At 35.4% G+C, this 15,193-nt stretch overlaps 1 protein-coding gene across 13 annotated transcripts in view; it reads right to left on the bottom strand.

Annotated features, from left to right (window-relative positions):
- Nucleotides 1-15,193, bottom strand: part of HERC1 (HECT and RLD domain containing E3 ubiquitin protein ligase family member 1) — a 97,237-nt gene that overhangs the window by 48,081 nt on the left and 33,963 nt on the right. For 8 of the 13 annotated variants that reach the window (XM_035335851.1, XM_035335853.1, XM_035335852.1 and 5 more), the window contains exons 18-26: nt 14,305-14,526; nt 13,212-13,385; nt 11,442-11,556; nt 11,230-11,353; nt 9,187-9,358; nt 7,159-7,465; nt 5,679-5,799; nt 5,329-5,380; nt 1,395-1,460 (exon numbers count right to left, since the gene is read on the bottom strand). In XM_035335851.1, the coding sequence (XP_035191742.1) occupies nt 1,395-1,460; nt 5,329-5,380; nt 5,679-5,799; nt 7,159-7,465; nt 9,187-9,358; nt 11,230-11,353; nt 11,442-11,556; nt 13,212-13,385; nt 14,305-14,526 (1,353 nt within the window). The remainder of the gene's footprint in view (nt 1-1,394; nt 1,461-5,328; nt 5,381-5,678; nt 5,800-7,158; nt 7,466-9,186; nt 9,359-11,229; nt 11,354-11,441; nt 11,557-13,211; nt 13,386-14,304; nt 14,527-15,193) is intronic. The other 5 variants (XM_035335861.1, XM_035335860.1, XM_035335850.1 and 2 more) reach the window with 4 other exon arrangements.

Raw genomic sequence — 15,193 nt, forward strand, 5'->3', positions numbered from 1 at the left:
TGCAGAGATATTAAAACATTAATTTTAAATGCTATTTTTTCAAAGTTGAACATAACTTCTAAATTTCTGCTGGTTTATTCAACACAGTAATATTACCTGGCTTAAAAAGGACAATCTATTTCATCTTGTTTAATATGAGAGAATTTATAGAAACTCTGTTACTTGGTTTTACAACTTATACCTGGTATCTCTATTTAAAACCTAAGTAAAGATAAATATGGCCTTACCCTAATTTTAATACTAATTCTTATAGTACTTGTTTTAAAACTCTCTATTAAAAGCTAACTAATATGCTGAAGTGGCAGCTGAGAAACATGAAATATAAGGGACATCATAAATGGGTACTAAATAACTTGGGTTCACCTGATAAGGAGTTTCCTAGCATATGCATGGTGAAGAGGGTCTAGGGGAGAGAAAAATTGAAACCTCAGGTTTCCTATAGTAAGCATAAGCCAAATCAGTACCAAGTATACAAAATGCTGCCTATATACCAACAACTATTTCAAAAGCCTTCAGTCTAAGCTCTTCAGTCTTTCTTCCACAGCAGGAGAGGTTAAAGCCTTCCAAAGTGATGATGTTAGCTTCCTTCTCCTCAACCTGTCCTATGCTGCACCATGCCACTAGTAAGCACAGCACAGAATCCAATGATTTGTAACGAAGCACAAAACAACTCTGATGCCTCAGCCTTAAGCCATAAACTTCAGGAGATACCCTTTCAAGTATTAACAGAACATCAGAAGACAATTTAGTTTTGATAGTCAACAGACGAACTAATAATATCACTCATCTATGTATTAATAGAAAACTAAACTATTTCACATTTGAAAAAAGATTAGGTCTTAGCAAATCACTTTTAGTATTAATTGCAAAAATATTTAGATGTAAAAACGATTTTTAATTGTTTCAAATTAGGAGAAAAGTCCAAGAATTAAGAGTTACAGACTAAATGTAAAACAAGTGAAGCTATAACTGAAAATTTAAAGATCAAAAACAAAGAATGTCAGAAGACAAAGTATATGCTTACACTTCAGAATTAAAACATTTAAGAATTAGGGCAAATCTAAAACAAACTTTTTTTCTTGAAGATGTTAAGTATCAACAGAAGAATCAAAGTATGCTTGTGTATTAGCTTAGCTAGATTCTGTGCAATATCCATTACACAGAATTGATTGCAGCTTAGGACTTCTATGAAGCTTTACAATCACATGAACAGAGTTACATATAAGAATAATCTTTAAGCTTACAGTAAAAACAAAACAAACCAAAAAAGTTTACTTGTCCTGATAAGCCAGCTTGTAAAAATGAGTTTTCCAAATGAATGTGGCAGAGCCGCAATACACACTTCATAAAACATAAAACATGTAGGGAAGCTATAGAGAAAAAAATAAACATGCCATCAGGTACTTGCTTGAAGCTCTTCTTTTTTCTGGGGCTCAACTGGCCAAAAAGGAGTAAATACACTACACCATACAAGAATCAGAAGACAAAAGCAGACATTTGAAACAGAAGACAATATATTCATATCTCTTCCTCGTTTTATACTGACTTAGACTTAAATGATCATTCTCATCTCAATCAATACCTCTATACATCAAGCAGCAAAGTTAGAAAAAAAAAAAGATTTATTCCCGTTTTTAATTAGTATACACTAGGCAACAGACTTTCTAAATTTTCTGCCATCTCTGCAGGGAAAAAAAAAAAAGCATTCCTTTTAACACAGGTACACACTACACACAAACACCAATACATTTACACCCCTTACTCAAAATGATCTTCAGTTTCAACTTCAAAACACAACTCAAATCAATACAGGTATGCCATTTTATTTCAATTTAATTTAGATATAATCTAAGTTGCTGCTTTTTTTCAGAGTTGCTCTGTTGTGTTAGTAAAGTACTACAGTCCACACAGACACACTGGAATTCACTGAATTAACATTTAAATGATGACTGGATGACTAGCAATTATCTGTCTGTAAATAAGTTTGCGATTGTGCTGCTAAACATGCATTCTTTGATACTAGACATTTAATGCAGTGTACAGTATCCTCCTGGTGCAACATTCTGTGACATGCTCTCTGGGTCTGCAAAACTGAGAAAGGTAAGTCTAGGCAAGGGAAAAAAAAAAAAAAAGTCTTACATATCAGGGGGAAATATTAATGTGCTCATCACCCCGTATGGAAAAAGTTTTGGAAAAGAGGTTTTCTTTCTATTCCTGCAGAATAAAAAGTTTACTGATTTGGAACTAACTGAATAGCCGCAAGGAATAAGGTAGTCAAAAGATCATCAGGCTGAAGTAGAAATAACAGTCTCATTTCTGAACAGATACAATAAACGGAGAAAGCAATTAGATTAAAGATTAGACTGAGAGGCTAATATGTTAATTGAGTAAAAAGACCATACTTTCCTTTCACACTCAGCTGCAAGACCTCATGAACAGAACAACTTACATTATTTTTTCTAAGGTTGGTTTTCTGTATTGCAATTTATGAATATGAACAGCTTTTATACCATTAAAAAAAAAAAAAAAGACTACAACCAATAGTGAGATTAGGTTACTAAGGATGCCACTTCTTTCCCACCTAACTGTGCCAACTCAACATTCATTCCAAAAACAGTTTGAAAACTTCAGCCTTAAGTTCCTTAAAGCAACAGTGGTTACTTCTGTTTTGTGGAAACAGAGATGAGAAAACACGGGAGGCTTTGCTTTATGTTAATTGTAATTTGAGAAGCATTTCCCATATGTACTTCTTCTGTAATTCATGATTATTTTCTGCATCCAAATTAGATGTCCCTTCTACCATCCATATGGCATGCATGTTTCCCTTCTCCCATTTTCCTCATTTAGAGGTAGCATAAACACCTTCCACATCCTCTATTCAAAAGCAGATCACATGTGGAATGAGCACAAGACACAGAAATGCACATGGAAAGAACATCTAAAAATAATAATAAAAAAACATTTGTTTCTCACAAAAATGTTTAAAATGTATAAATGTCTAAAAGGAGGAAAATTGAGGACCAATGTGACCGCCTTCTGTGGGTCACTCTTTCTACGATGGTTTATCTATGATAAATGGAAGACTAGGCTTCTTTTAATCCTTTAATGCTTAAAAAATAGAGCAAATTCAAATAGCTCATTCTCTTGCCAGCAAACTGGGATGGAGCACAGCATAAAGTAGAGCTTAGGGATATGGTTTAGTGGAGGACTTGTTAGCATTAGGTCAGAGGTTGGACTCGGTGATCTTGGAGGTCTCTTCCAACCTAGACTATTCTGTGATTCTGTGATAAAGACAACATGCTGTGAGAGTTTACATTTCCCCTATTCCTCAAGCTGAGGTAACAGTGAATATAAATGTCCCCTTTGTCAGTGTAGATAGAAGCGTATCACAAGAATAAAGATGAAACTGGAGGGGTTTTACCAATCAAAACATCCTTCATATGCACTGCAGACCCTCTAGAACTTCAGAGTGCTGGCTAGATTATAAGGAGTAAGGAGTGGACAATATAAAATGTCTTCAAGTTATGCACTGAAAAAGCACCAGGACATGCTTGAACTGTAGAAGACCAACTAGGATTCCCAAAACCAAACATCTGACAAGAAATGAAGGGCCTTAGATAGCACAACACTGAATAGCTTTTCTGCTTGATCAAACAGATCTTTGAAGATCTTTTTCTGACCTTAATATAAGTATCAGGAAAGTTTTCCAGTACATGGAACCTGTGTTCACTGGATGAGTCTGGTATTGGGTATCAATCAAAATGGGCACATATACCTTCCAGGGTGAGTGAAAAGTTCTCTGTTGTATGTTGACAAACCTCCAGTTGTTAAAGCCAGACTAAAAATCTTTAAGGGACAACAAAGTAAGTCTTCCAGAAGAAGACAACAGGTAGCAGTATATATTCAGTTTTGAAGCATGCTATTTGAGCTTCTTTAAATTCTGGATAGACCAACTGCCCTTACCCCCATTTCTCCTCTGTGTTGCATGGTTGGTACAGAACCTTCCTGTGTTATAAGAAGCTTCTATACATTGGTTTGCTGATAAAGTCTATTCTTGCATTGCTCCTTATCTCCTGGAACCCATGACCCAAAAACCTCATCAGTCTAACTAACAGTTCAGGAACCATAACCTGTACGATACACCACGTCTCAGACCTAACTCAAGGTGATTTCTTGGATTACTTTTAGGATATAGGGGAAAGAGAGTACAGGGTCTGTATCAGTTCTCTAACAGCAAAGCTAAAGATGGTGGCTTCAAAGAGTATGTTGGGGATCAGGGTGCTGACAGAGACTCCATCAGACCTCCTAACGCTGAGAATGCTAACATACATCATGCTGTCACACTATGAACAGCTCTAGGAAATTTTTTTGTTTGTTGAATGGGTTCAATTGACTATATGTGTACAAGGAATTCCTTTCCGCATTACTAAATTAAAGCATAACGAGTGCTGCCACTGATAGTGTGATTTAGGATTCCAAAAGACTTTTAGAGGAAAGCTACCTCTCAGTACTCTACTTAATGATGAAGGCTATTAAACCAGAACTCTTAAGTTACCTAACAGCATTCAAGGCTTACATAATTAAAGCACACCCTAACTCAACGTAATTCCTATTAACCTTTTACCAAGAATGTAACAAATACCATGGAACAGACATAATTTGTCATTCTAGCAATGACTCTGCATCATCCAGAGTGAAGCAGGACTTTTTGGTCCCTGTGTAAACATGCATCCTTTACTCTGTCTATTGCCACCTGAGAAGCAGGTAACGTAGATTCCCCAGAACGAAGGCTAAAAATCTGATTTATATGGAAGTAATGGGAGAAGTGGTTACTTGGTTCTGTAGGTGTGCTGGTGTTGAGTAGATGCACAAATTATGCAGTACTTTCTAGATAAGAGTTCTCAATGTTAAAGCACATTTTAAGGTAAATTATCAACATTATCACAAGAATAGATCATTCAACTTGATACTGAACTTCTCTGCCTTTTTTTCTTCTTAAAGTTAAGAGAGTGAAAACAATGAGAATTCTAAATTCACTTGAAATCATGAAAATCCTCACTTGCTTCAGAAGAGCGCTGCTATTCTAGAAACTGGAAGAAATGGTTATAACCTAGGAAACATTAAAACCAAGCTGCAAAGCAGTTAATGTTAACACAACAAATAAAAGGTAATAATTACATACAACATCATTTTTAAATATTCATTTTTAACTTTCTGACTGTCATTAATGTACTGCATTTAATTGCAAACATATTTTAACTTAAGAAATATTAATGTATTTACTCTGATCAATATTCTTTAGGTAAATTGATATTGATAAAAACTTACCCCTCTTTCTGTGTGATGACGCCAAATCCAAATCAACATTTCGTCTTCCACTCTAGAGTAAGAGAGTAATAAAACCCTTATTTCCTTAAGTGGACATATGTGGTGCGTAATATTAGAGTGTTTAAAATACTAATCCCCCTCAAAAATAAGAAAATGAACAGAGCTGTAATAATTTAAATTGCTGTTTTACCATCTTTACTTTCTCTTAATAGCAGTTAATAGTTATTGGCAGAGACTCCTGTACTGAAACATAACACTAAATACTGAACAAATGACAAATGTTTAAGATGCATTGCCCACCTAGAAAATGTACCAATAATCTCCAAGGCATGTAATGCTATTTTACTCACCAGTGAATAACCTTCTTCATCTGATTCTGGCTGAGATAAATCAGATTCACTTCTTGACTTAATCAGTCTATAGTTTGAGTTTGCATGGATTGAGCGACTCTCTGCAGTAAGACTTTCACTCCTGCCTCAGGTGTACCAATGAAAAAAAAAAACACGAAGAAAATAATTGTATTAGCCAAAAGTAAGAGTTGATAGGCAAATTCAGCAGATACCACAGTTTTATTTGAGAGAACACTATCATGGAGCAATACAAGACTACAACAAAGAGGAAAAAAGTGGACTGATGGTTTCAGTTATTATGCTTATAAAGGACATGAATAAATTTTGTTACTTCTTGCCACCCTTATTGGTCAACTGAATGAATGGTAACTTCAAATGACTGATCATTTCATACAGTATACAGAAACAATTCTGAACTAAGAGGACAAGAAAAAGTGGGTGAAAAGGCACCAAACTGATATTTGAAAAAAATAAACACTGACAAAATGCATCCCAAAGTTGATATGCCAGAGATGAAAGCCACTTTGACAATGAGAGAGACATGCTTTAGGGACCAGACTTCCCAAAGGAGGCAAAAAGAAAAAAAGGGTACTGAATAGATACAATCTTGCTCTGAACTCTCCATCACTACCTTCATATTAAATAAAACTGGAAATGTCACAGCAACAAAGGTTCTCTACACTAAAAGTTTAAGTAGACTGAGAAGTCCACTAGGAGCACTAGCTAACAAGGACTGTACCCAAATTTTAAAATTTCCATGTTGTATTCTAACACCCACAGATTTGTGAAATAAAAAGTTTACATGGACCGAGTTTAGAACAAAGTTCTGTTACCAAGAATATCTTGGTTTATGGAGTATTTATCCTCTCTGAACTATACACTTCTCAAATTTAATGAGCTGTCTGGCTTTATTTTGTTACTCTTCCACATCTAACACTATCTTGCACATGCCAAGATATTAGGAATACTTCTAAAATTAATCACAAATGACAATTTTTTCATAATAGGCTTTTACTCTTTTCTTTTTTAAGCATATACAATGTTTTTGAACATTACAATATAAGACATTGCTTATGGTTCAGGAAAATACAAACCTGGTAATAAAGTATCTAAACACATGAATAATTTTTAGGAAAAATAATTAATTTTTCCAATTACATAAAATTATCTGTACACCAGATGAGCTGGACTTAATTACTATTCATCAATAAGCTCAACTTTGAAAAATGATATGGTCCACAAAGAATAAAACTCTTAATCGAGTAAATGTGGACAAAGAAAACTGAGAAAAAGCCACTGATCTCAAAACCACCACCAACAACAGCAAGAACCCCAAACCAAACCATAAGCACTGCTCCATTTTTTTCTAAGAATCCTCAGAGGACTTTTTCTAAGAATCCTCAGAGGAAAACTGAGGTTATTTTTATCAACTGAAGAGGAAACAGAAGAGTTAAATATTTAAGTAGTCAGTGAACCGCACCTCGTCATGAGTCCAATACTCTCAGGAGCCGTAGAGGGAGGCTGCTGTAACTGTCCATCCTCCCTTCGTTTCTGGAGTTCCTCAATAACAGGGCTCACTCCTAGGATCAACAAGGCACATCTGTGGATCACAGAGTTGCATGCAGCAGTATACACATCTTGACCTTCAGTCAGATCAGTGCTGATTCTTCGCTCCTGCTGAGACTGAGGAGGTTGATCATCAAGTCTAGTCCCTGTCCCAGCGTTCATCCTATCTCGATCCCGACTGCGAGCTACTTCACGGGCTGATAGGAAACATTGAAATATTTCTGTAACATGCAACACAAAAAGAAGGTCTTAACTTCTAGACAAAGCTACACAGAACAAAATATTCATCTATAGCTCAAGCTAAAAATATCGCATTATGAAAAGCAACAGCTATTTTTCCAGCATTAAAATAATGCAATAATACAAAGCTATAAGAGAAGTCACACAAACAGCTTAAATAAAGTACTTACACAATGTTAAGCTTAAAATGAAGGGGACAATACCATTTGACAGAACACTAAACATGCTTTTAATGTCTTACTGCAATCCAACTGCTATGTGGATATTATCAAAGAGATTATTTCATGCTAGCCTTTTAGCAGACATATAAAGCAATGCATCTGGAAATCTACATTCCAGAAAACAGCACATCTGTAATTCAGTACTGAAACAGTTTAATGTTGTTATTAGCTTTGGTTAGTACAATGAAGATGCTACCAAAATTGTCAGCCTTCACTTAATTCTTCCTTAATTCTCCTGTTGTCTTAAACAGATTCTTCTAAAGAACTGGTATGAGAGATTGCATCATCTCTGTCCAAAGAATTAAATTTTCTTGATTTAATCATTTTAATTTTAAACATTCAGCTTCTCTTTGGAAAGCTAAAGATATATCCAAACACTTTCTCCATTGGTGTTAATAGTTAGAAACAGCAAGACATCAAGGACAGAATTGAACTCTGCATAGCAAGATCAGCCTCCCGCAGGAAAAAAGCAGCAAAAACATATATATTGGATCTGCTGAGCAGGTAACACATGTACACTTTTTAAAATCATAAATGATATGGTGCATATGCCCTTCAACCACATAGTGCACTTTCAGGAAAGTCTACTGCATTGTGGATATGATGACACATGATAAGGAAACTAAAGGTGTAACGTATTTTGGTGCAAAAAGATCCCCAACAGAAATATGGGAGTCCTAACAAGGAATATAAGCACTGCCAACAAAATAGGCGGTGACAACAAAGGCTGGCAAGAGGTATATATTCTAACAGTATCTAGAGGAACGGTGTTTGGAAGAGAAAAAAATATATAAGTTTATGGAAAATGTTCCAAGAGAGCCATTTTTATAGGCTACATATACATTCCACTTTAATCTTCCAATGCTAACACAACTTCTGTCTTTGAGAATACTTGGGTAACAACAGAAAAACAGCTGAGTGCGACTGGATGCTGCCTCACTAGAACTGGAAGAATTAACTACCCCACTGACTCCAATTACAACTCCAAGTCAGCATAACAACAGTTTGTGAAGTTCACCTTTTTTGGTCTTGTTTTCTGAAGAACTGAGCTTTTTTTTTTATTTTATTTTAGAAAACCCATGGGAAAGTATTGCAAATGTTAGAGCTATTGAACTTTGACTAAAACCTCAATATTTTTAATAAATTCAAGATATTCAAGGATACAAATGAATTCCATCCTGTCAGTCGTCCACTGTTACGAACAGCAATTTTTCTTCCAAACCTCAGAACATTACTCTTCAAAGTTTATGACTTGCAAGATTAACACGCATAAATGCAGCAATAAATCCTATAAATAAATACTGACCTAAAGACTTCTCTGACCCAACAAAAGCACTATATCATTTTATAAAAGCTTCTAGCAATGTTTACACAAAATATTTCATAAGCTTTTCAATCTTTTTCCCCATTCTACTTTGAGATAAAAATACATTGTCCTTCCTAAGCACATTACACTCTTGATATACACAACTAGTACTTACTACCAGCTGTCATAACTTCATGTTCTCTTTCTTCTTCTTCGTCTTCCTGTTCTGGGTGTCCTTCTTCTCTGTCACGTTCTGCCTGCTCCTCCATTTCTGCTTCTTCATCAATTGTACGAGTAAAAGAATGCTCCTGAGCATCAATGTCAGCAGATTCCTGGTTATCTAACATCTTGATAATAAAATAAAAATCTACAGTGAATTAATTCTCACCAAAATAAAAGCTGAACATCAGAGTACATAAGAAAAAAACTTCTTTACTGTCATGTCAAAAAGATATTTGTGATACTATGTGAACAGCTGCTTATATTCAAAACTGTAAATACTTAAGTTGGGAAATTTAAATTTCCTCTAATGACTTGTATTCAGACTCTTTGTAGAAAAATCTCTCCCTGTAAGGCTTACTTGGACTTGACTGTCAAACTTTGATACTTCAACATATAAAAGTGTTAGCAGCCATATGCTGTTACATCATAAAATTTTCTCCCTTTAAAAAGGACAAGTATGATAAAACTTACTTTCATGGCCAACATTTTGTTATAAATAATATTTTTATTTAAATTAATACCCAGTATGTTCCCATTTTTATTCTTCACAGTCCTGAATTCACAGAATCCTCCCTTTTATTTCAATAAAATTAAAAAGATCCAACACCCCAAGATAGAATGCAATAGAAAGGCAGTAGTCTTAAAACTGAAATTAGAAAATCTTTTTGTTTTGAGATAGCCAAGCTAGCAACTTAAAGCCAAACTACTGCCCCAGCCAACTATCCTACATATAAAAGAGACAAGCAGCTCAGAAGCAACTGATTTAGAATTACATTTTCCTACAAAAGCCCTAAGAGATAACTTGGTGATGTAACTGCTGACCAACAGAGCACTTACTACCTAATAGACAGCTTCCCAATGCAGAAAACAACTGCAGACAAACCAAAAAAGGCAAAGGTTTAAGTATAAATCATAATTACATTAGAGGTGTTAGAGTATTTTAGAATGTAATTCAGCCTACAAATCTTGGGCCACACATCCTACCAGCATAACTCAACCACCCTCTTCTGGAATTTACCCTTTCCCAAAGAACAGAAGGTCTTGGTAGCAGCAGACTATTGTTACCGTTTTATTTGGACCTCTGATTTGCTCAAGTCATTCTATAATTAAGAGTGTGTGTATCATGCAAATGCAAAACAGCTATTTTTCACAGAAGTATTAAATATGAGATCTTCCTGATGCAAGTGACCTACTGCATACCTTTAGATTTACTCTGCTGCATTTGCAAAACAAGCTTGAGAATTTCTAGGAGGAATGGAACTTACCACACATGCACTATACTTTATTGTGAACATACACAACAGCTACAGCATGAGCTTGAAGCATCAGATTTACTACCTGTGTAAAATGACCACCCTGTGTATGCTTGGTGAGCCAGAGAACCACCAGACTTAATGTATGCATACCATCCTGTGTACCCACACTACACCCAATACTTTTATAAGTGCTGAATCTATTGCAAACATATTAGACCCCTACCGTGAAAGGTAGGATGAAGATACAAATGCCCTCTCAGAATTAAAGGAAAGAAATGGTCCTGTTATTTTAAAAGGTTTCAGTAATGCTTTATGAAACAGCTAAAAAGCCTCATCATCTTGATGCCACATAAGAACCTCCTTGATTAAAAGCATCCCACTTGTAAATTGTAAATAGCAATTAAAAATCCTAACAGAGAAACCTAATCCTAGTTTAAGGACTATCTTGTAATGCCTAATCATCCCCAGCATCGAGTAATTCAATGAACACTTCCAGCATGAGTTCTGACCAGGCTTAGTAAAGTGATTCAGAAGTTGCCATCCTACCCGGCATTGTATATTTAATTTGAAAAATCCTGAAAGGTTTTTTTAACAAGGCAAAACCAAAAATCCTGCAACAAATGAAACTAATATTTGAACATCTTCAGCTATGTACTGAATTCATCCGTTACTGAGGTATTATGTAGTATTTTCTTAACACAGTATAGCCTGAATAACTGAGAAGAGATTTACAGTCTTACCCATCTGTCTCTTGATGATGATCTAGTCTGAATAAGTTCCATGTTCTTGCAGGCAAGCAAGCGACTCCGAACTTTATAAACACAACGGTACACTTCTGCCAAGGCTTTGCCAGGCTGGTACCTACTAAAAAGACCCAAAACTGAAAAAAATTGCACAATTTTTCTTTGAAAATTTGAAATTGAACTTCTAAAGGCAGCTTTAAGATACTTGCCTGCTCTCCCCACAGGCTTGACTAAGTAAACTTGTATGTTTCAGTAGAGCTGCAAGAACAAATCTGGACACAGTATCCAGGAGTGATTCATTACTTAAAGTTGCAGTATCCCAATCTGAAAATAGAAAGGATTCATCAAAACCGGTTACTGTTTCCAACAAATATGTTTTCAATGACAACATATAAAAATATTCACCAGTTTAAAACTTCTGATTTACAAGTAGAACAAATGTTTAAGAAATAAGTTTAGCATCAACAATTCATAAATACAATGCTTCAGAGACAAAAATGTTTTGATCTGCTCAAGACCGTCATGTCTAGTAGTCAGCCAAGTGAGGGCACACAGACTGTCCAGCCAGGAACTCAGCTCAGAAGACCTGAGCTAGGTTGCAACCTCTGTTTCAGCAAGGTTACGCAACTGGAGCTCTTTCTTTTATCCAGCCACTGAGTTGCAAGGAGCTCCTTTAGAAACATGCAGTATTTGAGATCTTCTGCTCTCTTAGAAGCTGTTGGATTCAGATTCAAAAATTATTTTGCAGACTGTATCACCGTAAGTAGATACTTTAACAGACCTTAAGCACAAGTTTCACTGCTGATATCAACAAGAGATATTTTCAGGTCTCCAATGTAAGGTTCCTTCAGTTTTTTCAGAAACTGACATTCTGATTTCAAAGTAATTTCTCCCCACTTTAAAAAAGAACCGTAGGAAAATAATATTGTTCCACTATAAAATAACAGAACTTCCAAGTAAAACTCCAGAAGGCTCCATATTTTTTCCTGCAGAGGAAAATATCTTCATAACACTATTTTTCTTATTATTTATGAATACTTGCAAACTGCATTAGAAATCATAAAAGACTATCTGGTGATTTAAGTATAAAATTTAGTCTAACATACCTGTTCCTCAGTGAGTTCCATCACCTTGCATTTGAAGCTACACTAGCTGTCACCATACAACTCTCAATCAACTTGCAATTTAAACTGAGCAGGACCACAACAACTTTTAGAACACCCAATTCCAAAACAAAAATAATACACATTAGCCCATTCATCTCAGATTTTTTCAACTAGACAACTAGCTTATTTTTTTTAACTGGAATTCCTAGTTCCATGGAATTCCAGAACAGAATTCTCTGTATTGCTCTCAACAGGCACACAATACTATTTTCTGTCTTCTTAATCTGGCCTAGCTTGGCCAGAGCTACAGAAAATCATCTCTCGCTCCTGTGGAAAGTTACAGCACAACAGCAATGTTCACTGGATCTCATTAAAAGGAGACCTGGAAAGCTTGAGCATGAACACAGACTACATGCAATATGCATGAAGAACCATTAATACTGTAATGCCAGCCTCCTAAAGACTTAAAAAACACAAGAGGACTTACCCCTTCATCTCATTCTTAGCATATTTTACAAGTTACTCCACTTTCCCCATCTCCCTCCTCCCCATCAAATTTTCTGTTTAATTGCAAGTTTCACCTTGCTCTACTATGAAAACAGAAACACAAATGCTTGAATAAGGAAACAAGACTCTTTTTTTCCTAGTTTGGAGGGGAAAAGAACATTGAGCTACATGCTTGACAAATACTGGAATCAGTATCAAAAATAGGTAGCAGAAAAAACAAAAGGAGGACCACGGAACATGACAATAAAACAAATTTATCATGTTGTAGAACTAAAAGTCATTGCCAAAGAAAATACAGGACTTTACTAGGCAAGTAGCTGAAGCATGTAATGCACTTTTAACATATATATACTTTCAACATCTTACCTTTACTGACAGCATAGTCTTGCATACTGATCCACAGGCTCCTTGCTGGCTCTTTTGTACAACCCAAGGCCAAATCAACATAGACAGTAATCTCAGGTCTCAGTTTATAATCAAATGGCTTCTGTTCCTCATTTCCAGATAAGGCCACTTCTAATAAGGAGCTCATGCATTTATCTGACAGAAGGGAAATACTTAAGTAATTAAACTCTGCAAATTTTGAAGATTACATGCATCTATCTTTACAAGTGTCTAAGCGTATTTCACTCTCCACTCCCTTCCAGAATAAAAATAAAAATCAATACACCTCATTGTCTGACTGCAAACTCTCATGACATAAGGAATAAAAGTGACTCAGAGATACCACTTGTGTAAAATGTATGGAAACTTGGAACCATTAGCCAATCTGTTTCAAAATCATAATCTGTATTGTTGATTCTACCTGACCTGTAGTCATATGCTTGCAATTATTGCATCTTCATGGATCCCTTTTAAACTACCATGTTTTGTAAGTCTTGAAGTAATCTACTCAGAATCAGAGGAAGGAGGAGATGTGAATTAAGAGGAACATGCCACGGAATCAGAAGCAAGTACATTACTCATAGGAAAGGTCGGCTAGAAATAGTCGTGCTGAGTGCTGTCAACAATTCTAGTAAACCAAAAGGACTTAAATTTTTTTGGTTTTAATAATCTAATTACAATTAATAAAAATTCCACTTTGTAAGCAGAATACAATTTAAGATGACATTTTTTGATGACAAATATGAACAACGGAGCCCCTGGTTTGTCTGATAATACTGATCATCTAACAGTAAAACAAATTTAAAAATTAACTCAGTGACATTTGTTTTACTTCTTGCACTGAGAAATTGCATTTATTTTTTTAAGTTTTCTTTATGCATTTCCAACACCCTTTGTAAACTACAATACATACTTAGATAGCCATTTTCCATCTTCTGGTATTTCTGTGTAAATAGACAAGAGAGCTGAAAGATGAACCCTATGTACACAAGCTTACTCAAATGTGATCTGAAAATTTCAGAACTGAACACAAATATTTACAATGACAGTTAGACTCATGTATTTAACAGCTTACCTAAATGAGGAATATCCATTTCAACTCCATCACTGAGAAGGGGAGTTTTCAGCCAGTAGGCTGTATCTTGCTCCTCAGGGGACACTGGAGGTCCTTGAAGCATGCCACCAAGACACCGCCCAATAAGTAAAGCTACAGTTCTCTCTAGATCAACAAGCCATACCCAAGACTGGGCAGGCTGCGGTAAGGGCACTCCAGCGGGATCTATTAGTTCAGGTCCACCTACAAGTATTAGCAATGAATCACCAAATTAGTCACTGTTGCCCATACTTAAAAATGAATAAATAAATAAATTCAATTCATAAATTTAATTACAGATCTTGGTAACATTTCCCAGTAGATAGCTGATTGGCCTATCTGCCAATAACTTGAAGAAAGAACAGTTAGGAGAAATTGTTTGGTTAGCATTCCAGTTTCATCAGCAGCAAAAGCCATGACCATTGACAGTACAACTATTCAACTTCAAAGTTGAAATGCCCTTTTAAACTTTGCCCAAACATCTATTTTGCCCAATACAGGTTTCTTTAGGTTCTCCTAAACTTGCACAGATAAATGATACAAGCAAGATTTTCTAGTCTTCAATTTCTCAATCACAAAAGACTATAGCAGTGCTCTCTTACAAGATGGTTCCTGAGGTTTCTATTATTTACCTTCTTACCTCACCATGGGAGTTTATTGACTAAACTAACATCTCATTTGGGATTTTGTCATCTTAGTATTGTAATCCAATTAACTCCTCATCACTGATTTGTTTAATAAAGAATATTATACAATTTCACAACATCTTCTCAGAACCCTATGAGCAAACAGTTCAATTATGACCAAGTAGAACATTTTTTTTTTCTGTTCTTCCTTTCAGTTAGTCTGTTTACCTGAAAAAGCACAATGA

This window comes from Oxyura jamaicensis, chromosome 10, assembly GCF_011077185.1.
Source record: "Oxyura jamaicensis isolate SHBP4307 breed ruddy duck chromosome 10, BPBGC_Ojam_1.0, whole genome shotgun sequence".
Classification (NCBI taxonomy): domain Eukaryota; kingdom Metazoa; phylum Chordata; class Aves; order Anseriformes; family Anatidae; genus Oxyura; species Oxyura jamaicensis.